The sequence below is a fragment of the Fundulus heteroclitus genome, chromosome 9, assembly GCF_011125445.2.
Source record: "Fundulus heteroclitus isolate FHET01 chromosome 9, MU-UCD_Fhet_4.1, whole genome shotgun sequence".
NCBI lineage: Eukaryota > Metazoa > Chordata > Actinopteri > Cyprinodontiformes > Fundulidae > Fundulus > Fundulus heteroclitus.
In genome coordinates this window covers 35,535,060-35,560,733 of record NC_046369.1, presented here as the reverse complement: position 1 = coordinate 35,560,733, position 25,674 = coordinate 35,535,060, and the positions used below count along the sequence as shown (strand labels likewise).

The 25,674-nt window shown below is 43.2% G+C and overlaps 1 protein-coding gene across 1 annotated transcript; it reads right to left on the bottom strand.

Moving 5' to 3' along the window:
- Positions 1-4,584: 4,584 nt before the first annotated feature.
- On the bottom strand, positions 4,585-16,614 carry lmo4b (LIM domain only 4b). Its single transcript, XM_012862855.3, has 5 exons — positions 16,049-16,614; positions 13,471-13,711; positions 9,051-9,147; positions 8,789-8,944; positions 4,585-5,532 (listed from the first exon to the last, which is right to left on the bottom strand). The coding sequence occupies exons 2-5, from the start codon at positions 13,704-13,706 to the stop codon at positions 5,524-5,526; spliced, it is 498 nt and encodes a 165-aa protein (XP_012718309.1). The 5' UTR covers positions 13,707-13,711; positions 16,049-16,614; the 3' UTR covers positions 4,585-5,523.
- Positions 16,615-25,674: the final 9,060 nt, after the last annotated feature.

The following is a 25,674-nucleotide window of genomic DNA, read 5'->3' as shown; positions in this document are numbered from 1 at the left end:
CTATCAACAGATTACTACACCGTAGCTGTGGATCTCTGCAGCTCCTCCAGAGTTACCATGAGCCTCTTGGCTGTTTCTCTGATTAATGCGTCAGTTTAGGTGGATGGCTATAACTTTGGTAGGGTTGCAGTTATGTCATAGCATTTTATTTTCTACTTAAAGGCTTGAACAGTTGTCTGTTAGAGGAAACTTGGAATATTATTGTGCAAGCTAATGCTTCTTTAGGTTTGTCCATAACTTAATCCCTTACTGGTCTGCTGTGTTCCTTGGGCCCTGTGACGCTGCTTGTTCTCTAACGTTCCCTAACAAACCGCTGAGGCTTTCCAGAACAAATGGATTTACACTGACAGTAAAATAACATCCAGTTCGCCCACCTGTACTAATTGATTGCACTCCATTTTATATAGAGGTGTTAGAGTAAAGGTGGGCTAAAGATGCATGGTAAAGCTTTTAGAAATTTTTTGTTAAAATAAATTATAACGGTTTTCCTTCCACTTCAGAGTTATCAGCTACGTTGTCTATCACATGAGATTCAGATCAAATAAATTTAGATTTGTAATTATTATATGACAAAATGTGAAAATATTCATGGGTATGAATACTTGAGCAAGTCATTGTATATTTTAGTATGTTTTAAATATTCCGCTTCTCATGAAAATACGACAAGAGAATTTAGGTTAGTTAAGAGAGTGGTCCTGAAGATTAATCACTGGAGGAAATTCAACCAGTACAGTAGAACAGTACACAGAAGATCGCCTGTTAAATCTAAAATATAAAAAAATAAAGTAGAAAACATACCAGAATTACCACTCTATGAAATAATCTCATGAAAAGTATGCTAACGCTGAAATCACGTGCTTCACATACACCTGGAAGTTTTCCGCTTTTACAAGTAAGGCAAAGTTTTCACCTCCCACGAACTTTGTTCATTTCCTTTTCCAGCGATTCCCCGTTGAGTTGATTATCGGCAGATTGAAACGGAGAAAGGCAACAGACTCCCTCCTTGTTTTTATTTTGAAATTTGCCATCAAAGATATCTAATCTCCAGTGGCACAGGTGCACTCAAGACAAAGGCGGCATCTGCTGTGCAAAACCTCTGTTCAGCTGAAGGTTGATGGTTTTTTTCAGTCACAGCGTAAACCCAGAGTAATTACGTGGTTGTGCCCAACAGAGGGTGCACCCTTTGTGTCGCCCATAAAGCTATTATATGTGTTTAGCATCTGGAAAGTGTTGCTTATAATGTTTTCAAAGAGCAAAAAAAAGCTATGGTGAAAAAGCCCAACACCACATCTACTGTGAGCATCTTCAAACCGCCGTGAGACAGATGACAACCCAAAAAAACCTGCAGCAGGATAGAAACGGAAGCTAATAGCAAATGAATACAAGGTGGCTAATCATGAGTAATCCAGTTGTGGAGCATCAGCAGACTCCCCAGTGAGAGCAGAAAGGAGCTGCAGTTGAAGCGCAGTGATTTCCCTCAGGCAGATGTGCCATTTAAGCATGCTGCATTGTTATGAGGAAGATCCATTAGCCTCTACATGATGTGCTGCATCAAAGCAAATTCTCACATATGGATTATTTGTAAATCATGTTTTTTTTTTTTTTTTTTTCCCGTCGGTTTCCAGACTTAGCCGGTTGATGCCAAACTATAAGTTCATTTTGTAAATTGACATATGAGCTCTCAGAGTACACATGTTGTACGACTGCATGTGTTGATGTGAGTGTCTGTGTGTGTGTGTGCGCGCGCATGAGAGAATAAACAGCTTAATAGAAGCAAGCGGATTTCATAATGGAAATAGTGGTGCACAAAGTAGTCCTGTTCAGATGTGGATTACTGAGCTCACTGTGGAGCATCATCAGCATTAGAGATCCTCCTTTTTCAAAGGCTCCACGAAAAAGGCTCTGTGGTCCGTGTGTGTCAACTAGGTGGTTATCACGTCGGCTGTGTTTGACAGTTTTGACTTAAATCAAACGCCACCGATAAGATAAAGAGGATGATGGTTGAGATGCATTTTTTTTTTTGCAATTATCCAAGTATTAATGCCAGCCACGTTTTAACGTTTACAAAGCTGTGCCCCGCCTAAGAGTCCAGTTTTAAGTGCTGCATAGAACCCCCTGCCAAAGCTCCATTTGAATCGGACATGTAACGGCAGAATTATCCCCGGTTATAGTTCCAGTTCCGATTTTCTTTCTAAATCTATCCACGCCGCTTGTCTGCGATTGCAGTGAAATTCAGCAGCAGCGGTGAGATTCTGATGTTGCTGCAGACTATTTTATGTTGTACGAGATGTTGCTATTATGTTGATATTTGAGATGTCTTCTTACATTCCATGAAGTTTAATCAGTAAGCTGTGTAAAATAATAATAATTCCCTGCTATGTAATAAGAGAATTATGTAGAAGTTGTGTTTTTTTTTACATCACAACCACAAACCTCAAAGTATTTCTTTAATATTTCATATTTTATGAAATGGATCAATTCAACGTAGTGCATGATTATGAAGTAAAGAGAAATGTTGCACAGTTTTACCAACGTTGTTCAAATTCTGGAACATCTGGCTGCATTTATATTTAGCCTCATTTACTCGGAGAGGCCTATACCCAGAGGTACGCCTGGTTACTCTGGAGGAGCTGCAGAGGCAGGCCTTGGACTACTAGTTGTGCACGAATCTGGCCTTTATGGAAGAGTAGCAAGGTGAAAGACAAATCCGGTTTGCAGTTTCACATGAGCCAGGTGGAAGCAAAATTAAACTTCCTGGAAAACAATATGAGGGGTGGAACAACCAGCAATGCATATCACCCTCATCATTTCATCTCATTTACTTTAACAGGGACAGTACAACTAGGACATTGTTACCGGTGGGTAACAATGAACTGAGTTGTGCTACCAAGAACAACTTGTCAAGGATTAGTTGACAGTGGTAAATTCTTACTTTTCCTATTCTATACTTTAGCGCTGAGCAGTCGAGACGGAGATGGCGGCTGTCTTAAAGGTTTGCGACTTGTGAATAACTTTGTAGGAGAAAGACTTCCATAATGACCTAATGAATCCTTTCCAAATTGGCGGGCAGCAAAAATGACTTAAGACCATGGATGGGAGGGGGGGGGGGGATCTCCTCCTTGGCGTTTTGTTAACACGTGTGAAATGCTAAAGAGTTGCAACCCTGCTTTTATAGAACTGGTTGAGTTTTGAATCGGCTGATTAGCAATATCTGCGTTTCTATGACACCGGTACAAATGTTTAACCCAAAGAAACACAAATTTAATTGTTAAATGATTGAGACCGTCTAATGTGTTTTGTTGGACATCAAAAGCTGCGTTATCTAGCTGTTAGATCTGTGAAGAGGCAGATTGTTTCTCCAGGTCCGGTTTTTAAAACCTTTGAACTGAAAGGACTTCCTTTTTACCATGAGCAGATGTTCTGTGAGCTTTATTATCTAAAAGCTGCACCAGGCTTGATAGTAACTGAATGACCAATTGAATTGGATTGAATCGACTGCATGGAAATGTCATTGCGTGGCCGTAGAAAGGCATTTTTTTTATTCCAATGTACGACTGGGTATCAGGAGTCAGAATCGGTCACTAAGAAACTTCTGGTTGAATTGTTACACATTTTTAATGTCCTCGTTGAATAATTTTAACTCTTAAGCTTTCGGATAAAGTCCCACACATAAGTCCTAACTACAACTTCTGTCTTGATTTTAGTTCTGCTTAATTCATCTCCATCTCTGTTTAAGCACGTGATCAAACCGCCTCACCTCCGGCTTGTCGTGGACGCGCAAACAAAGCGGGCCTTGGAGCATCAACAGCTCCGTGCTCCTGTAACCTACCTAAACGAACCAAATCAAAAAGCGTTACTTACCTTCTAGATCGAAGCTGCAGCGATCAAGCGTCAGCTCGTCTGTGGTGCCAAACGTGCGAGGGCGGGAGCAGATCCCCTCTTGCATGAAATTTCAATTTAGAACCCAGGATACTGTTTACTCTTTAGGCCCATTTCCTCTCCTACTTGAGCTGATTCCTGCATCAAAGTCTGCTTTTGTTGAGCAACAGCATTGTTTCATCAGCGGCGGCAGCGCGGCTCACCGGCGGCTACACACTGTGCAGATAAGTGCATCAGCTATTACCGGGTCCCTCCTTCAGACGTATTAGGTCTTGCAAGGACTTCAAACACCAATTTGTTCTGCAAATAGCCCATTCAATTTGTGCCCACCAAAGAGAGACACCTCTCTCCCTCTCTGCAGTAATTGAATCTTCAAAGGGACATTTTCCTCCATTTCTGCCAGGTATTAGAGTGATGAATAGCAAACGGTCATCTGAATAGAAAGAGAGGATACATGTTTATCCATTTGCAGTTCGCCGCTGATCACGGCGCCTTGACGACTGTGAGGTTGGTAATAGGACCGCCGCATTGAAGGGCTCCTCAATGAGGAACGGCCAGCAGGCCTATGGCGACTCTGGGGGGGCTGCATACATTCCCAGCTTAGGTGGGAGGATCCGATTTCACCCAAGCTGGTCTCTAAAGTGCATTTCGCTCTTCGGAAAGTGCGAACGTGCGTTCGCGGCGTCGCAATGACTTGGAGGAGGCTTTAAAATCTTCCAATACTTTTATTAATTAAATACACCATACGGGAGCAAATTTGTCGGAAAATATCACAAATAAATTTCTCTTTCATTCAGCATTTTATATGTGGGGAATGATATCTACATTACTGACTATGAGCAGGTTTCTTCAGGTTGCCACGGCTTCAGGGGGGGAAGGAGCTGGATGCAGAGGGGGTCAGATGTACTGTAGCCACGCCTGGACGACAACATTTACATGCATACTGTACATACATGGTAGCTTTACAAATACACCACAAGTGTTCATGATTTGTTTTCCACAAAATGCCACAAATACTTTTTTTTTTTTTTAAAAACCCCGTTCATATATATTGTGTATATATATATATATGAATCAAAAAACACAAAGAAAACATATTGCCCCTTTGACAACACTTAAAATATAGAAAGTGAAATCACCATGTTTCTGGGAAATGAGGATAGAAAAGGAAGAGAGGAAATAAAGAAAAGTTCCTGCTTTCCCCCCCAAAATGTCTTTAAACAAATGTGCAGCGTTGAAAAGTCTGCAACTCTTGAACCTAATTAGTGTCTTTTTGACTCTGCTCGGTCACAGCGTCCTCTCGGCGAGTCGTCTGGATTCTCTCTTTGCGGAGAGTCCTTTCTGATTCCGACGGGCGTTAAGTTAAAACTCCTAAGCGTCCCGAGCGTCTCGCCTCGCTTGTAGTAAGTGCAAATATCCGCCCAGGTTTTGGGGAAAAGCCAAGGTTTGAAGGCAGACAGTCAGGTGTGGGTTGCAGAGATGAGAAGTCAGGTTACTGGTAAGATGGGCGGAGGATTCCTGGAGGGCGAAAGGGCCTGGGAGCACAGCTGAAAGGCTGGGGTGCTGCTGATCCACGCTGTCTCGGGTGACAATGAGTAAGGGCTAAAATGAAGGCACAAATCCTGCTTCCAGCACAGCTCCCACTTAACACACCTAACCAGAGAACAAAAACAAACACGGGGGGGAAAAAAGACACACAAAAAAAAAAAAAACACTGTGAGAAACATATCAGGCCATCATTAAAAGCATGCGTTCACGGAGTGTCAAACGCTTCCCCCACCTGATAAATACATTTTCCACCAGCGTTTAATTTATTGATCAGCCAGGCTTTGGAAACCATCTGCCGTCCCATTTACTTAGCACCGACTCAAAAGTGCCTTCATGAGGCGATTCTCTTTGGTATAATTAGAAGCGCGCTCCAGCATAACTGCAGGAGGTGCTCAAGACTGTGAAACAGCAATGCAGGGGAGGAAACACAATTATCTATCTGGGTAAAAGCGGCTTTAAACTTTTTTTTCATCTTCCTCGTGTTTTCTCCGTGATTCTAAGGGCTGATTTACTTTTTTCCCCTTCATCCTTCAAATCACTAGGAGGGCTTCAGTCTATTAGTAATTGCAAACTCCTACTTTGGGGGCTAATTAAAGTGACTGACGCTGGGAGGGTCTTCCTCCCCTGGGTCAAGGCAGCTCTGTTAGGGAGAGGTAATTTGTCTGCTCTGAACAAAGAGATTAGGCAGAAGCTGGAGAGGAAGCCAGAGATACGAGCACAGAATGCCCTACGCCACCATCGGGAACACAGCCGTCGATTGTCGCCGCGAAAAACGACCCGTGATCAAAACGAGCCCGACGCCGCTGCCTCTCCAGTCAGCCTGATGCGTTTTGCCGCGGTATTGATTTGGAAGGGCTGGTATCCAGCTGCAAGTCTTTGTTGGCTGAGGCCATCCAAATCCTGTTAAATGTGGCGCAAAGTGCCGGAGCAGCAGCATAATTCTCCCCGTTTTCCCACGTGGAGATAATAGAAGCGTCCAGAGAGCGCTCCCACCGAGCGACGCGTCTCTGTTTATTTAAATATTCTCTTTCTGCTATAATTAAAGCACCAGGGCCAATATTCAGATTGCATTTTAGCATCAATAATGCAGCGCCTTTTCACTACAATTGATGCTGAGGCATAAATAAACAATGAAGCTTCATATTTACTACGCCGGCCGTGCTACCAGAGACACTCTGCGCATGGCTGAGGACTTAAACAGACATTTAAAATTAAGCTAGATAATACAACAGCTTTCAATTTAAATGTGAGGAGCTCTTAGAGCTCGGGGAGCTGATCTGCAAAAGTGACAAGCCCTTAAAAGGCCTTAATGGAGTTCTGCCTCTCCTCTGCTCACACAGGCACTCAAGGTGAAATGCATGCTCCCAATAATATGATTCCTCTTTTAGTCTATCTATGACACACTCCAACACCCCCCTCCCCCCCCAGGTTTCTCTCAGCCTGCTGTGTGTGTGCAGATGAGGTATCAATAAAGCGGCTTGTTTTGAGGCAGAAATGATTAGATCTCCAGCAGGCAGAGAGAAGCTATCCTGAAGAATGAAGTTATCCTTGAATATGATTAGGCCCTTTTGTTTTGCCTTGGCTGGAAGCATCAAGATCGAATCAGGGGAAGCCATGATGACAGCTCTCATGATACACTAGCTGCCCGGCTCTCTGACTGGCTTTGGCCCTTGAGGGCACACTGTATACAGACTTTTAGCCTTGGAGTGATAAGTTAGCCCGTGGGATCCCATTCTTCCAGACAAGGTGATCAGAATCTGCTTTAAAGGTACTTCCCTGCGGTAAATTCACTTCTCCCAAACATCTACAATGACAATACGACTCAGCTGGGTAATGACGGATTTATGTAGCAGGACCGCACAAAGTACTCGTGAATAAGCAGGCGTCAGCGGACACTGTGCTGGTTAAAGCGGCTTTTGGTAGGTCTTCAAGTGGGTCTCCAAGCATTCTAGCTACATCAGAGCTGTAAGGCCTTCAGCCTTTGACCCAGAGTTTGAAGCAGCTGATCTCCAGGACGTGACGCTGAGGATCGTAAAGACGAGGCCAGCCGTGACGAGGACAACGGTTGTATGTGAACTCTAACCTTGCATGAATCTGTTTTTGGTTCCTTTTGAATTTATTTTTTTTCACCTGATCATCATCATCAGATTAAGCTCAGTCGGAATGAAACTGTTATCCGAATGAGAGGGTGCTTTACGGCGATTGATAATCCGATCAACGTGCGTATAAACGCCTGTCAGGATCAAGTTATTCTGAATGTAGCAAACAGACCTGAGAGCGCATGTGCGTCCGACGTAAACGTGACGCATTTAAACGTTGTTGATTGGTGGAAATATGTTGGGAAGCAAAACTGCTGGAGCTCCTGATACAACCTAAATTATTATTTATTCAGTAACGTTTCTACCGTGATTACTTGGTGTAAGTCCAGCCTGGGCGCTCAGAACTGAACTCATACAAAACTTGTTTGCTATATTTTGTTGTTCAGCAAAGACCGAAGTTCTTCTTCTGTGGTTTCTTTAGAGAAATTTGATAACTGCGCATGTCAGAGTGGTTCTATTCTGAATAAAACCAGGTGCATATACACGTACATTATGATGGGACTAATTGATTGTGTGCCCATATAAACGCTACAATCTGATTTAGTCCTAATACATTTGAATCCGATCATGACATTTTGTGCCTAGCTGTTGTTGGGACATAACGCATCGACCAAAGCTTACGCTTTTTATTACAACTTCGCTCTTTTCCTGAAATCCATGCTGTGATTGCACATCTGACCCAAACATTGTGCTACTTCCGTCCAGAATATAAATAAACACATTTAAAGGCCGAAGCTGATTCAAATAACGTAAACAAAGAGTCAAAAACATCAACAATCAGCTGCCTGATGTGATGTCACCAGGTCCCTGTGTGCATGGAGCTTTTCAGGAGGGTAGATTTATCATGATCAAATACTGATAAAAGAAAAACCATCCATGACATGTTACTCCATACGCGACAAACTAAATAGCTTGACTGGTTTTACGCCATCTGGTCTCCAAAGTAATGGCACAAAGAAGTGCAAATAAAAGAAGTGTGAATTAACTGATGACCAGTTAGACATGTGATGTGTAGGAGTTTTATGTTATGCTGATGGATAATCCAGAGTCTCCTTTGCCAAAAGCGATAAGAGAATATATCATCTCTGTCAAATTAAACTAATCTCTGTTAGATTAGACACCTTAGAGTAAAATCGATTTAAACTCTGTAATAGCAACTTAAATCCTGCTGTGAAAGTCTGATGCTTTTCTCGTCTTTCTGCCATCTGTGGCTCTCTAGTACCAAAATGTCCTTCCTCGTCTCCTGTACAGCGATGCCTTACCTTCTGGTCAGGCAGTAGCGGGTTCGTCTGCAGAGAACTTAAATGGCCGTTGATGAGCGCCGTGGGTCTGTCGTGTTCGCAGAAGAGGCTGCCGTTGATGTAGTGGAATCGGTCCCCGGGAACGAGCCGGTTCCGGCAGGTGGAACACGTGAAACACTTGGCACAGAGAGAGGGCCGGATTAACGGTCAGAAACTCCGACGCCTCCACCCGGACGGCTCAACGCGGGCTGAGAAAGCACGCAGCTCTGCGCCGAGGTCTTACCTTGAGATGGTACACGTTGCCCTGTGCCCTCATCACCAACTCGCTGGCTGGAATGGACTGACCGCAGGCGCTGCAAGCCCCGCTGTTTCCAAATAACCTGAAGAAGAGAAGAGCCAGAGTTACTCTGTGCGTCTGCAAAGCTTTAGCCTTGAGTAACGCACCGTGGAACCTACAACTTTGTCTGATATTAATGAGAGCCAATGAGAACTGCTTTCACTGCCGAGTCGTCTGGTTTACATTTCTGACTCGCAAAAGCAAACACGCAGAAGAAGAGATAGGAGATAATCTGAGAATCAACAGGAAAAAATGGATCCTTTAGTGCACGGCTCGTCTCGAGCGTCTCACGCTGAGACGACATATTACTTTAGCTGCACGTTTGTTTGCAGCCCAATAATAAGCAGGAACACAAGAAATCAGGACCTAAGAGGATTTGATTGTACATCCAGGCGGGGACGCGGCGCTTTTGCCATTAGGCCTCCTGTGAATGCTCTGTCAGTGCCGTGTTTCCATTAGAAACCCCGTAGCTTCTCTGGTTGATATATAATGTGCATGGGTTAACCTTTTCAATCATGGTGTCAACACTTTAGATTTGCTTCTGCTCATCTCTTTCGTCCCTAACCTTCTCTCTCTCTCTCTCTCTCTCTCTCTCTCCCCTCTGCCTCTTGATAATGAAATGCTTGCTCCAGCTTCCCTTCTATCTTCCTTCTGAGTCCACAATTTAGATTACTTCATCTCGGTGAGCAGCAAACTGAATGAAATTTCGATTTGAGCAGAAAGTAATTTACTGGGATCTGGACCCATTTGTCATCATATCTCACTGGGTGTTTGCTCTATCACTGCACTTTTCCTAAGCAATCAAATAAGACCACGGCATCTGACATGCTCCGGAGAGAAGGGGAGAGAGAGGGATGGAAAAAAAAAAAAAAAGAAAAGGAGGGAGGGGGGGGTCAGATAATGTTGTTTGGCTTAAAAAAAAATTAGCAGCAAAACAGGAAATCGTCTCGTCTTTTTCACGCTCTCAAGGAGGGTTTCTATGAAAAGTGTTTAAGGAAATCACGGAGAGATGGAGCAAGAGAATAGACGCCTGTGTGCGTTCGTATCGCACCCCGAGCAGTTGTTAAGATACACTGACAAACAAACAAGTGGGAGCTCAGAGAAATGGCTTTCAATAAGACAGCCCAGGCAGAAGCAAATTTTGTCTTGGCATCATTTGGAAAGACTCCATCAAAACTCAATTTCAGAAACTAATTAACTGGAGACTGTTGTCGCTTCGCTGCCAGTTTCGGGGCTCTCACCAGGACAAACACGATAGCGGAGATGAACGCATATATCTAACTCGCTTTAAGATTCATCGGACGCGTGCGGAGACGTGACGCCAGCGAGGATCCGTTTCCCACCGAAAAGCGCGCTCCTCGCACTCAAGGAGTTTCCTCGGCGTGAAAGCTTTTCAGAGGTGTCGAAACAAAAGGCTGCCAGAGTCCGCTGCAGCCTTTTCAACGTCTAGTAAGTTAATTATTTTACCAGGGGTGGGGGGGGGGGGGATGGGATGGAAGGGTGGGGGTAGCTCTGGATACTGTTTGATTTAAGGAGCCAAGGCCTTTAGGTGCTCAATTAAGTTGCTGTAGCATATTGAACTTGGGCTCTAATGGCCCCTTCCAGCACGCAGAGGTGAAGTCGACACGGCAGGTCAGCATAATTAAAGCCAAGGGGACTCCTAATTACAATGACACATCTGGTTTCTGCTTTCCTCCTCTCAAAACAATAACCGTAATAAAGAAGATTAAAATAAAAAAAAAAATCAGTTACCGACAGCATTTCAAGGGGGGGGGGGTGATTTTATTCTCATTCATATGCCGTCTTCTTTGACAGAATCTGCTGTTGGCTAAATTAAATATCAAACAACACCAGCGACTGAAAAAAAAAAGAAAAAAAAAAGAAGCCATTCTGAGCCGTCTGTTGACTGTATAGGCAACGACTATTGGATTTCATTTCAGCACGGACTGCCGGGTGAAATATAGCATGGCTTGCTGCTGGGCTGTCTGGTAAATGCAGACCTCATTCACCGAGACCTTTGAGTAGGGTAAAATTACCCCCACAACAATGATTTCTGCAACACAGTCCATTAAAAATGCCTCTCTACATCAGCAGCCAAAGCACCTTAAAAGCACTAGGCCATATTGATACTGAAGCAAGGCTTTGCATAATGGCAAGAGCTGCATTAGAGAGGAGGGTGGAGGGGCTGTGCAGGGTTGGGGTGGGGGTGTGGGGTGGGGGGGATCGTGAGGATGACGGAGGGCGGCCACAGATCGTTGTTGTGTATGTGTATTTTGGGAGCAGGGGTGGGGGGAAGGGGAGGGTTTGTGTGTGTGTGTGTGTGTGTGTGTGTGTGTGTGTGTGTGTGTGTGTGTGTGTGTGAGTTGGAGTGGAGGGTGGGGTGGTGGGATCAGCCAAATTACACTTGGTTAATTCAGAGTAACAGATCTGGCCCCAAGTGAATTGAAGGCCTTGAATTAATTCTGATATGACAAATCAAGATAAACGTTTCCTCTAAATTGCATGCGATTTAATTAATTTCTGAGATCCCTTTTTTTTTTTTCTTCTCCCCGGCCTAATAGTTCACATTCTCCCATGCTGTCATAGTGCTTGAGTGGGCAGACTTCAAAGTGATATTAAATAACCAACTATTAGATTTACCTCACACGTTCTATTGGAAAAGTGCCATTTAATTACCTTGGCTTATTCAATTAAGCGGATCGCGTTTTCTCCGAGTCCGGCAGCCACAAGTAAATTAATTCTCCCTCCACCGGCAGCAGCAGCCCGCAGAAATAACATCACCTCTGGCTCGAGACAACATGAGCCTTGGCCGCAGCGAGCGCAACTTTAGCCTGAAGTTAAGGCTCCTGACAGCAGCGCGGCGGGCAGAAGAAGAGCGGCGCTCCGGGCCGGACGCACATCTCTGGTCAGCAGTCGGTCCCGTACGAAGTGGAAAGAGCCTTCACTGATGTAGAGCTGAATTTAACCCAAAAAATGTATGTTCCATCGTCCATTACTAAAGTTAGTCTGGCCCTTTAAGATAAAGAACAGGGGTGGGGGTGGGGGTGGGGGGGGGGGCAGCAAATGGCCTTCACAATAATCCCTCTTCTCTATCTGTCTTTCTCTCTTGCTCTCTCAAAAGCCAATTTGGTTAATTAAATGTTTTGTTTGCAGTGCGGCTCTCATTCATTTCGGACACGTCACTGGTAGCGGATACAAGCCAGGGACCAGATCTCATTAGATAAAACCCATCAGGACTAAAGGAAATGGAGGGGGACTATAATTAAAGCATTTAATTGTGTAGACTCACTGTCACCCCCCCCCAACCACCACTTCTGGTTTTATCTCTACAGAGATCTCTCCGTTCCATAATATGCTTTTCAGCTCTTCCACCAAGCACGCTCTCATTACAAGTGGAAAGGTGTACCCACCCCACCCCCCACACCTCCATCTCTCCCTCACACACGTATGCACCCCTCTTTGCAGTTTTAATTATGTTATAGTACCATTATGAATCAAGTACCCCATTGACTTCCCTGTGCTTTTTATGAGGTGGGAGTAGGAGCACAGAGGCACACTTTAAAATTTCAATTAATCGTGCACTTTTATTTATTTTTTTCCCCTGTTGACTGCAAAGTAGCTTCGTCTCACTAAAATATCCACCAAAAACAGAGTTTCAGCTGTATTTCAACTTTTTAACTCAACACATCCTTGAAATTCAGTCAGTCCCACCCATCCGCCCACTGATACTGGACGGCGTTCAGACGTCATGTTTTCTCTCCGTCTGTAAAGATTCGCTGCTCAGTTCACAACCAGATCGGCTAATTTGACAACATCTGGTGTCCTTTCCTGACGAAGACCTCAAATCTTTAAGTCAGTGATGTTCCTGCTGCGTGATGCGGTCCGCCCTGCATGGGTCTGGTTATCTGTTTTCCATTGCCGCAGGATCATGGTGACACATGCAGCTCGGCTGGAGGAAAATCTCTAACTTTCTTTTGGTTGTTGACATCCATGATTTTCATGCATACTTACTACCAGTCTCCTGTGTTTTATGTGTTTTACTTCGTTAAGCAGGGGGGAACTTCATAGCTGGCAATAAGTGAGCCCCATATGGAGCTCCATCTTAAACCCCAGGGCGAGTTTCCACCAAAGTCTCTGCTTGTCTTGTAACAGTTTTGTCAGTTTTTGACCTGCTGATCATAAACTGACAAAACGTGGTTTGTCTAACCGGTACGAAGCAGAGGAAAGTCTCACCAGCTCAGCTTCGTGTTCGTTTTGGTCGTCTGACAAACACTGTGCTCTCTCTCAATAGGTGGAAATTTACCCTAGTGCTGGCATGGGTATGACACAAAGTGGAGTGGCGTCCACGGTGCCCCCCCCCCCTCACCTGATGTAGTCGTTTCTGCAGAGGATCATGCCGCTCTTCGTATAGCACGACGTGCCAATCTCGCCTAGCTGGGCCTGGCAGCAGGAGCACTTAAGGCACCGGCTGTGCCAGTAGCTGTCCATGGTGTAGAGGAGGAAGCGGTCAGCGATTTTACCCCCACAGCCCGCGCAACGCTTCCAGGACAGAGAACCCGTGCCCACCGCTGGCGGCTGGCTGTTGCCTCCTGGATTCACCATCGTCTGTGAAAAGCAAACAAAAAGAAGACTCTGTCAGACCGCCCGGCTTCCAACGTCGCTGTTCATACCTTTACCTGGTAGCTGCTGTTTGGACGGAGCAGGTTTATTCAAACAGGCGCACAATTGAATCAGCCCAGATTGAAATTGGCCAGTTTCCCCTGGTGCAGCTTAACGATCGGCAGGTCAAGTAAAAAACATAAACAATTTCTCTACTCCTTACATGTATCATGACTACAAGCTCCCACTTTTTCCCATCTATGAACAGCGTAAGAGACAGAATGTACCGTGTCGCCCCTTTCTTTAGAGATGCACCAATCAGCATATCCAGGCCGACACCAATTTCTGGCTTTTTTTTTTAAGTCTCTCGGCCGATTCCAAATTTGGACTCATTCCGATGAACTTCTTCAAGAAGACACCCGAAGCACACATCGCCAACTGTTATCTGATTTTTGTTAAACTGACAAGGGTACATGACAATACGTGCGGCAGGTTTATTTGTTTACAGACCAAAAACAGTTTTCTTATTTATACATTACCTGCCCGTCTACATTCAAGGCAAAACTGGCAATTCCCCGACCAACTCATTGGTGCATCTCTACTCTTTCATTTGGGCAATAGTAGATCAGATAAAGATTAGCGATTCATGTCCATCCTGTATATGATTCAAAACTACTACATTTGTTGAAGAACCTGTAGGACATTATCTTCTCATTTATTGATTGGCACTTGAAATGTAAAACAATCAGAATTAGCAGGACAGACCTCAGAAGCACAAAACAAACAAAAAAAAACCTGAAAAATCGGCACTGGGCAGGAAGAGCCTGATCGGCTCTACTCCGGGCTTGATTTATGCAAACAAATACAGACATGAGGAGTTTTCCTTTTCGCTGTCGCTACATGCATGCTCAGTATGAGGGATTGCTGCAAAGTCAGCGACACGATGCAATAGACTGTCCATTGTCGCCACATGCTCATTCAGAGTCTGCCGGCTTTCCTGAGATAGAAAACTTTTTCACCAATCCGTCTGTATGGTTCAACTGTATTTACTTTTTTTTTTCTTTTCTAAAGTGCCCTGAGACGACATGGGTTATTAACTGTATAAATAAACTGAATTGAATTCAATGGATTCAATTTAATTTCACCCTTGGCCAAATTTGCCGACACTAAAACCCAGCTCTCTCAAGACGGAGTTCTAATTCCAGCTGTGCGTCCAAAACCAAAACATCACAACAAAGCTCGTTCCATTGCAGGAAGAAATCTCGGTGAAGTCGTCTGCCCTTGATCCCCATTTCAACGGTTTTCTTTAGCTCTACCGGACCAATCCTGACGAGTGCCTGTTGACTAATAATAAACACAAGACTGCAGCGGTAACAGAAAGACACTAAATGTTACTGACTAGACCACAGATTTTTCTTCTATTTTTTTTTATTATTATTTTTTGGTTCCTTGTTTACCAGCACTTGATGCTATAGCTGCCGCTTTTGGATTAGAGCTTTCAGTACAGCCCGACTCTGAGACTTTGCAGACAAACCTGCTGTAATGGCTGTAATCTAATGATCTGACGCATGTGTTTCAGCCACGAAATTCATGTGGGGCTCTTTCACATGTAATCCCTACCAATTTGATCAGGCCTGACTTGCCAGGATAAAGCAATAAAAAAAAAAAAATCTTTGTGGAAAGCCAGGTAGGCCAATTAGAGTTAGGACGAGGGGTGTGGGGCGGGAGGGGGGGTAGGAGGGGAGGGAGATAGAGGAAAGCATTCAGTAAGCCCATTAGCGATGGCTCTTAGGGACAAAATTACAGCCTACCTTAGTGCTGATTAAATCTAAAAGGAGATGAATAAAAAGACGAGCTGAAAGTGACTCCCCGGAAAAAAAAAAAAAAAACAGGACGGGATATAGTCAAGTTTCATTTAGGGGAGGCAGTTTCTGGCTATTTTCTTAGCTTGAGGGATGGAAAGGACGGGAGGGAGAAGGAGAACCAAAGAAGTGTGAGTGAGTGAGTGTGTGTATGTGTATGTGGAGGGGGGGGGGGTGCTTTTAACTCAAATGGGCTAACTCAAGTAATTACACGACCGGGCAATTTGAGCCAAGGGAACAAGAAGGGAGAGCGAGCGAGAGAGAAAGAGGGAGGGAGGGAGGGAGTGAGGGAGGAAAAGACAGACGCCAGTGGCTGTTTCTTCGAAATGGTAAATAAGCTGTGTGACTTCGCATTGGAGTTCCTGTGGAGTAATGGCGTGAAGATGGGATAATGGGGACAGCAAGTTAGCATAATACAACCCTGCGTTAACATTCCAGTGTAACACGACATAAACACACCGCACAGCTACAGTACTCGCTCACCTTGATTGTGTCGCTGAAGTGTAATGGCAGTAAAGTTGGCGACGCAGTTAAGACAGGTTGCTCCCAAAATCAGGTAAAGGTTAAACAAAAAAAAAAATAGATATATGTATTTACGCGGACGCAGTACCGCGCGCGCTGGCCTTGAGCTCCGCGCGACAAGCGGAGGAACCCAGCGCGAGGACCCGAGTCGGCCGTTCACAGGCAGCAGCGCGCGGACCGGAGACAGAGAGAGGGGGAGAGCGAGCAAATGGAGTTTTCAGATAGTATTTCCACTGAATGTTCACCACTTCTGCTGTCACCGCTTCGCTGCCTTTTTCTCTTCGCGTCGAAACGAAAGGAGTCCACTGGAAGACGTAGCGTGAGGTCTCCGCATGCCGTAACGTTCCCCAAAAAGCGTGAAGTGCGCGTCGTGGCAAAAAAAAAAAAGGGGGGTTCTAGGTGGAAGTGGAGGAAGAGCGAGGCAAGCGAAGAGGATGGAAACTTGATTGTCCGCACTCTCTCTCGGGGCTGGTCTGCTTGGAGCGTCCCGTCAGCTGCTTGTTCTACATGTGTCGCTGACAGCGAGAAATCTCCAGTAAAAACCCTCCTTAGTTGTCTGACGGAATCGACGCCTAGGCCAATCAGCTCGCAGTCCATTTAGGAGGAAAACAATCTCAGCCAATCAGGGAAGAAGGGATTTTGAGGGGACGCACAGACATGCAGGAATGGAAACGGAGGTGAGAGAGGCTGTAGTAGGCAGCGTCCAAGGTGTATACTAAAAACAAGCATAGGAGATAAAAAAAAAAAAATGTCATGAACCCACGGACTATTTAATTTCATACACTACGTATTAGTACATTTATTTTTGTAATCGCTGTAGCCATAATATTTATAGTAATATATATTAGTTATTTAATTGTACACAATAGGTTATTAACGGATTTAGCGATGGATAGTAATTGATGTCAGGGTAAAAGCAGCTCTGCTTTTATTCGCAGTGCTCCCTTTCACATCACGCGGAACGTTTTCAAACGCGCCACGAGCTGCATGGCAACACGCCGTAGGTTGCATTCACCTCACGTCAGAGTTTAATTAGTTGACATTCAATAACTACTTAGTTTACTGAGGGCGACTCCAACCTCTGGGAAATATCAAGGCTGTACAGCTGCGTAGTGGCGCCATCGTCTGTCACCGAGAATAATAGCACCGAGATCGGCTGTCGTTTACAACCTCATTAAGCTGCAGGTCATTGGTTTCAACACCTATTAAGGCTAATCTGCAAGACCTCGATTTGACTCAGATCCTTTAATTATTCCACTATAACAGGTTGAGTTTTGTAATCTATGACATGAGAGATCGCCTCTGATGAAAACACTGTCTGCTGCATGGCATCCGTTCACTTTTTAAAAGAGAGACGAGAACGTTTCTCTCTTTTTCTTGTATACGATGCCTTGCTAAAGTATTTGTACCCCAGAATATTTTGTCATGATCCCAACGTCAGTGTTGTCAGTGGGATTTGATACAACAGACACACAAGAAGTGTTGCTTAGTTGTTGTGACCTGAAGAAAAGACACAAATGTTTCTTATTCAAAAAAAATACATCTGAAAAATGTAGTTTGCGTGTATTAAGCTCTACGCTTGAAAATGGTTTAGTTATAAAACAATAATCATAAAGTTTGAACAACTCAGAGCACTGTTCAACTTCATCTGAAAATAAAAAGAGTGTGGCACAACTGAGAAAAATGGCAAGACCATCCACCTAAAGTGATGGACCGGAAAAAGTTCATTATAAAAGCACCTATAAGGTCTGTGGTAACCAGAGGAATTACAGAAACCTACATCTCAGCTGGTTTAATCTGTTGACAAGACAACTAGTAGTCCCACAGTCTTTATAGTGGAGTGGAGGCTAACCTTGCAGCAGGGCACCAACCCCGGTAAACGCTGCCAGAGCTACAATAGAATGGCGCTGATCAAAACAGGTGTTGGAATGGCCAAGTCAAAGTCCAGACCTAAATCTACCTGTGTCATGACTTGAAATGTGATGTTTGCAGATGCTCTCCATCCAACATGACTGAGTTTGAGCTATTTCGCAAACAAGAATGTGTCATGTTCTTTCCTGTGTAAGACCCTCTTGTAGGCAACAACTACAGACAACAATGAGAAATGTGAATGGTTTATTGACACAAATGAATAAATGAGAGGTTCTGGTGGGGAAATCATTGGTTGACCTACCTGATGGGGGAAGATAAGTGGTTGTTGAAGGAAGTAATATTTATATTGTGATGAAGATGATGAAAAGCGGTTATCTTACTGTTGATGAAGCTTCCAGAGAGGAGGCGAGTATACCCAAGAGGCTGAATTCGGTCGGTTGTGGTGAGCGCTGAAGGCTCATTATAGATTCGGGCTTTCTTCCAAGAGTAGGTGGAGATGACGGTGGAGTGTTCTAGTTTGGTCAGGCAGGTGAGTGATGATGGTGTACCGTGGAGAGGTCGAGACAGGAAACCCAGGGGAGCAGGTGGGACCGCAACCAGAGAAGCAGTGAGAAATTTTACAAGGGGGATCTTGAGATGAGCTCTTCAACAAACTCTGACAACAAAGAGGCAGACGAATGGAATCCAGGAACGTACAGTGGTCCGGATACAAGTTTTGCTGAAAGGAGGACAACAAGGGACAAGTTCCAAATATCAAAGACAACAAACTAAAAGAGACATGATTTGCCACCCATAGAGGAAAAACAATCTGGCACCTGCCTCTGGGGATCTGCTCCTCTTTAAGCTCCTCCTGATTGGATTTGACAAGCTCCAGCTGTGAGACACGCTTGTACGTCAAACCCTGCAATCAGAGGAGGTAAGGCACACACACACACACACACACACACACACACACACACACACACATACACACACACACACACACACACACACCTGTACACAGCCTTGTGGATAAAACAGAATGAGCAAACATCAAGTCTCTAGATGTGCAAATCTGGCAGACATTATGTTATTGATTCAGGGGAGTACAAATACACACCATACTTTCAAGACTGTTATTTATGAAATTAACTTACAACTGTGTGAATTAATCTGGTCTATCCCATAAAATTCCAATGCAATGCGGTAAAGTCTGCGGTTGAAACGTGACAAAATGTGAACAGGTTCAAGGGGTGTGAATACTTTTGGAAGTCATTGTTGGCTTTAGTAAAAGGAGCCGTATAACAGGAAACATCTGCTGCTGAAGTGAAAATGATTGCCATTGGTGAAAAGGTGACTCAGAGCGAAGTTGGAGATTCACCAGGTTTCAAAGTTTTACATGACAAAACGACACCGTGATAAGAGGCCCCGAGGCTTTGGATGTGTAAAGATGATCTTTTTCTTGAGTTTAATTGTTTAATTATTCTTGCAGCTCCGAGGAGATTGTGCTGCATCAAGCTGATTTCCCTTTGGCAAAGCCGGCGATACTCCACCTTGGTTTAAGCCACATTCTCCTGACACTCTCATCAAGCTTCACTCACACTGGAACAAAAAAGCCCACGGAAGATTGCAAAGAATGTCTTTTTTTCACCAAAGAATGATTAATTGATTTAATTGATTAAAACAGCGAGAAATTCTGAAATGAATTTGAAAAGAGGCCTCGCAGGAAAAGCTTTGTTTGTTCCAGGCCTATTTTAATGAGCTTTTCATCACTGGGCAAGAAAAATTACTTTGTGTGTGCGTGTGTGTGTGTATATGTTTTTCTTTGGCAAAATAATTATGGCTAGTGGAAGTAAGGAGGAGGAGGTGGAGGGGTCAGGACGAGGAAAAGAAAAGTGGGAGGAGTGAGGATTCCCTCAGAAATTGATCATCTCCTTCCTCCGCTGAGATCTCTCAGTTGTGTGGCAGTTTCCAAGCAGCTGCATTATGAGGAGGGGGAAAAAAAAAAGATAACCTGCACACAACAGTATGGTGGAAAACTATTTCTATGTTTGAACAGGACCGGAGAGCATCAGATGGGGCTTCGCAATGTTGATGCTCCCCACAGGGGTAATCTCAATGAGATGAAAAGGAGACCACGGTCCTCCTTAATGAAGCCTGTTAGTCCTGTGGGAACAAGCATTCAGTGCGCTGGTTAACTTCAGATTAAGGATTCGCTCTGTGTTCCATTCCATTGACGCGACACTGAACTGCGGAGAGATTCGTTTCATCCTTCAGGCTTACACCGCAGGCGGTCCCCACGCCAACAACATGCAGGTCAATATGGTCGTCTCACACTCATATTAAAATAGTTCCTACACACTTGCCTGGCCTGGTCTGTGTTTACGTCGCAGCACTGGCCTGCCTGTGGTCCATACATGTACGTCCTGTCTGTGGGAGAGACTTATATTTACTTAGCTGAGCCAACTGATCTGAGGAGATTAGAGTTCAGTTGATCCAGATAGAAAGGAACCACTTCCAGTGGACGGCAGGAAGATCTTTAAGTGAAATCTTCTAATTGAGTTAGTGGCTACCTTCCTAAAACCACATTAATGGAATTCTTAAAGTCTCCCTTCCTTTTAAATGTCTTTTAGTTCATCTTAAAGTTCACAACTCCTTGAGCTTCAATTTACCAACTTACTGCTCGTTATCTTTCATCACTGAGTCCTTTTGCTCATTCTTGTCTTCAGTCGTGGGATCTATCTATGTATCAGACTGTGAGCAGTCATGCTAATATGACTGCAAACAACTTGGGTTAGTTGCTAAACTTGCTAACTACTAGCAATGTCATGTTTTTTAAAAAAGGATAATACAGATACCTCCCAAAAAAGTATCATTTCCATGTTAAACTAATTTATCTTGGTAATTCAGTGCAAATGTGAAACATATACATATTTATGTAGATTACATTTTGGTTTATTGTAGATGATTACAGTTTATAATAGCCAAAAATACTGTTTGTCATTGACACCGTTCACAATGAAGATGGTAAGCCACAAAGGGCTGTTGCTAAACAAGATGACAAAGAATAGTGAAGGAATTAAAGAAAGTGAAGTGTAGGAAAAACGTCTAGTACAAAAACTTGCACAAAGTACAGAGATAACCACAAATTCCACAGCCACCATTCAAGAGCTTCAGGGAGAGTCAAAATGGATGGAACACAGCTGGAGTTGGTGCTTCATGAGTCACCGCATACAAAGACGTTTTCAGAGGAGATCGTTCACTATCGTTGCAATGTTGAGTGGCAAGGCATCCCTGACCAGAGAAAACGTCAGAAGAGTTGGAAGAAAACATGTCCCACAGTCTCAGGGAATCCAGAAAACTAGCTGCTTAAGGGTCAGAGAGCAGTTTCCATGGTTAGTGATGTTTTAGGGAGGTAGCACTAAATGTGACCTAATGCCAAATGTCGAGCAGCAATGTATTGCTCAGAGGTCCGTTAGGTAGGGCTCCTGACAAATATGAATATAGTTTCTCCAACGGCCCCGTTGAGAAACATCCACTCACAACTACCATGAGATCCTAGATTTAACCACATAGCAAAGTTATAAGCACTTTAAGAAGGCACTGCTTACTCCCATGCTAGTTTTCCCTTGCCTTTATATAAAAGTGACAACAGCTGTCTATTTTGTTGACTTTGGACAGACTGTTCCCACCTTTCTAAATTGTGCTAAGCTAACTTGATAAGGGCTACATAAATCTATGTTACCTATCAGGGAACCTTCCATCATGCAACCATTTCATAAATAAGGTTAATGTGCTGGCATTTTAGCAACACGTCTCCGGCATATCTAATTTCTAAACATTTAGCAGTGTGACATTTCAAGCCTGCCATTAAATGAGATAGTAAAATAACAAAAAGTCAAACCACTAACCATAATACCATTTTCAGTTCAAGACATGCCAAGTCTATACCCCCCAATTCATGTCAACTGACTATTAGTGTATTTTGTAGATAAAACTAGAAGCAATCCGATAATTATTCAATATAATAGATCAAATGTTTTTTCTTTGTGTTGGTAAGGTTCCTCGTTCGTCTGCCCTTTTCTCTGGAAGTCAAAACTTGACTCGGTCAGAAAAACGACACAAAAAAAGAAAATCGGAAATGCTGTTGACAAAATCTGCTCCTCAAACTAAATCTCAGTTTCCTTAACCAGACAACCAGCGCTTCTGAAAACAGGAATCAACAACCTGAATGCCTCATCTGCCTCACAGGACGTCAGTAATGGCGGTATAGATAATCAGATCCTGTGGGGTAACACATCTGTAAAAGGTGTCAGGACCAATACAGGGGTGCGATGACAACAGAGAAAAATATGGTGTTGTCACAGATTACAACTAATCATGTCATCAGCTGATCTAGGACTGTCTGCTGTCTGTTAGACTTTAGCTGCACAGAGAGATTACACCTTTATGTGAATTAAAAGTTAGAAACAACAGTTTGTTTACATTTTAACTTGAGATCAAGCTGGACAATTCCACTAGAATGAGGAACATGAATAAATGGTTTATTTTACCGTCTTGGTATGATGGTTTAGTAAATTAGGTACTTATGTTCATGTTAGCGGGTGCCTCACAAAAACAGGATTCAACTACAACACACGCTAATTCACAGTGCGCCTTATAATCCGGTGCGCTTTATGGTTCAAAAATACAATACTTTTAGCTATGAACACTTAAAGGAATACATTTCTTTGCATTTTGCACTTTTAATCTCTGTGCACCATATTAATTATAGGAGTAATTAATGTGACCAGGGTTGTGAATAAACTATTTTCCTTTGTTTGTCCACTACAAACTTGGAAAATTCAGCATTTGAGAAAAAAACTGAATGTGTAATTAAACTGGATCATTCAGCCAATCAAGTAGTGCCAGTGGATCAAAACATTGCTGTTTTTCCCCCCGATTTCTTTTTTAATAACTGAAAAATCCAAGTCTGAGTGTAAAATGTGGTGTTCTTTGGTATGAACTCAGGTGGTTCATTTTGGTTAACACCTTTTTCCCACAGTTAAAGGTTCCTATTTTTAAATCCAGGTTTTTTGGATGAAGGTTGTATGGTCTGCATGGACCTTGAATTCTTATTTATTAATTTATTTTTGTGCAGATATTTTATATTCTCACTATAGTTAAAACGAGGCTCGATAGATTATCTGATGATTCTAATTTTACTGAAGGAGTGAACATGCAGAATCGTTTCTGGTGAATATGATGCTATACAAGAACATAATTGTTCCACACAAAACATCCAAGAAGGTATAAAATGTGGATAAGAAATGTGAAATTAATGCAGGGAATATAAAATTAAAAAACAGCCTTTCTATTAAGTGCTTTAATCGGCACATAATTGCCTCGGCACACTCTTTCAGACTCTCTGCATGTGGACATGTACACACACAAACAAAACACCGTGTGCTGCCTCTAACAACACTGCTTTAATGAAACGTCGTGAATCCTTAATGAGTCTCAATGTCTCGTGATAAATTTTATAATTATTCAACCCCACACAACTGGAGCGGGAAATTCATCAGTCAAAGCAAATTAGTTGGGATCCATTAGGGTTCAGTGTCTTGTAGGGACATTCACTTTATTAGCTTCTTACACCCATTGCCATAATTGAGAGCATATTTCATTTGGCTCCAGCTCCACTTTACTGAGTGGCTGCTCCTTCCCCTTCCTCGTTTACAGTTAGATGCCGTGTGCTGCGCGCCGTCCGTACAGTCAGTCATATTACACGGAGACGATGCTGTTTCTGTCTTTGAGCAGCCGCGGTTGGGTTCAGCAGCAACTCTTCACTTCACCGTTGTCTCCTGAGAGTTGTTTCTTTCAATGAAGCACCAAGCCAGGTCCGCTGTCTCCAACGCCACTCATTCATCTGAGACTTCAAATGAAACAAGCGGAAAGATGCTCTCAGATTAAAACAAGGCAACAATGAAAGAACGTTCTGTGTTTTCACGAGAAGGCCCGAGCTATGAGCAGGTACCTCCTTGTTGATCAGTGGCACGCGGCGGAGAGGATAATTTCTTTTGGATGACTGACGATGGCTTCCACTCACAGATGCCTTTCTTGTTTGTCTTGGGGCTGCCTGGGGGCACGCCTTTCCCTCACTCCCCTGCCCCGTGCTTTGACAACCTGCAGACATCTCAAATGAGCGGCATTCTTCCCGCAGAGACACGGAGTCTCAGACTTGGAAGAATGAACATCAAATCCTCTCTGCTTGGTGCGGAGGCCATCAGAAACGGAGGATAGAGAGAGAGGGATATAAATGCACCTGTTGGAGTTAACTAGTCTTAGAATGATGAGTTGGGAAAAGATTTAAAAAACGTTGCATTAATTTTAAATTTTTAATACAACTGCAATTTAAAAGCCTTGCAAGAAAGCTAATCCAGTTTTGCTGCATGTTCCAGTCCACTCTTTATTAATGGATCCACAGTATATAGTATTTGAATAAGATTTTAATTGGAACAAATGTTGCATCACTGATCAAAACCTCACTAGGAGGAAATTACTATCGATGTTTGGATCTTTAATAAAGGAAATATCTAAAACTTACTACGACCAGACTTTAAAAGCTAAGAAGCATTTTATTGTATTTAGTCACCCAACTCATACATTTTAAACTTTTGTACATGCTTCTAAGATATTTATTGTGACTTTGTGTGATGGACCAACACAAAAGGCTGCATAACGGAATAACAAGATAAGAAAAACCCTTCCAAGCAATAAATCGGATAAGTGTTCTTCAGCCTCCCTCTTCCTGCAGAAGACAAGTGACCCTACAGCATGATGCTGCCTCCATCATGTTTCACTTAGGGAATGGAGTGTCCACACATACATAGTCAATAAATTATAATATTATTAAAAAGTTTATTTATGTCAGTAACTCAGTTGACTGAGTGAAACACATTATATAGATTATTTACACAAAGAATGATGTTTTAAGGCCTTTACATTTGTTAATCAGGATTTAACCCTAGCAGGCAAGGAAAACATGACATTTAAGATATGAATTTTACGTCAGACCGTAAAGAACATTTCTATTACAGATTTAATGAAAACTATGTTCAAAAGTATTTTTAGTTTAGTGTTACTTGCTTAAAGGTTGTTATTTTCAAAACATAGTTTTAATCTGACAGACAAGCCTCACGTATGTCCTAATTTATTGAATATGCCTGTAGAACTGTATGTGGGCCAAAAAGTTCAGCTCTGTGTCCCGTACCTTATGCCAAGCCGCAGATGGGACCTCTAAGGCTTTTTTTTTTTTTTATTAAGGGACACTGAATTTTCCACAGCAGCAGAAGGACTTCATTAAGGCCTCATGGTAATGTCCTAATCTTTTCCTTCCCACGTCATCATGGCTATGTTTCTCCAAAAAAAGGCTCTGCCGTGAAGCTGACCTGATTGGAAGGTAATACAAATCTGAGACGAACAAAGGATAGAAATAAGCTACATTCAAGCTAGCATGCACGCACGCACACACACACACACACACGCACACGCACACGCACACACAGAAAAAGCACCCTTATCATCCCTGTTTCATTTAGAGTTGATTGCTGTCGGATTATAATGCAATCACCACGCTGCATGAGCCGTAACTATGGGAACTGGTTTTAACTGTTTATCTTGCCAGAGATCTTAATTTAAGTTTGAACACTCTGTATCACTTAGATGTGAGAGACATGGGAAATTGACAAAAAGGG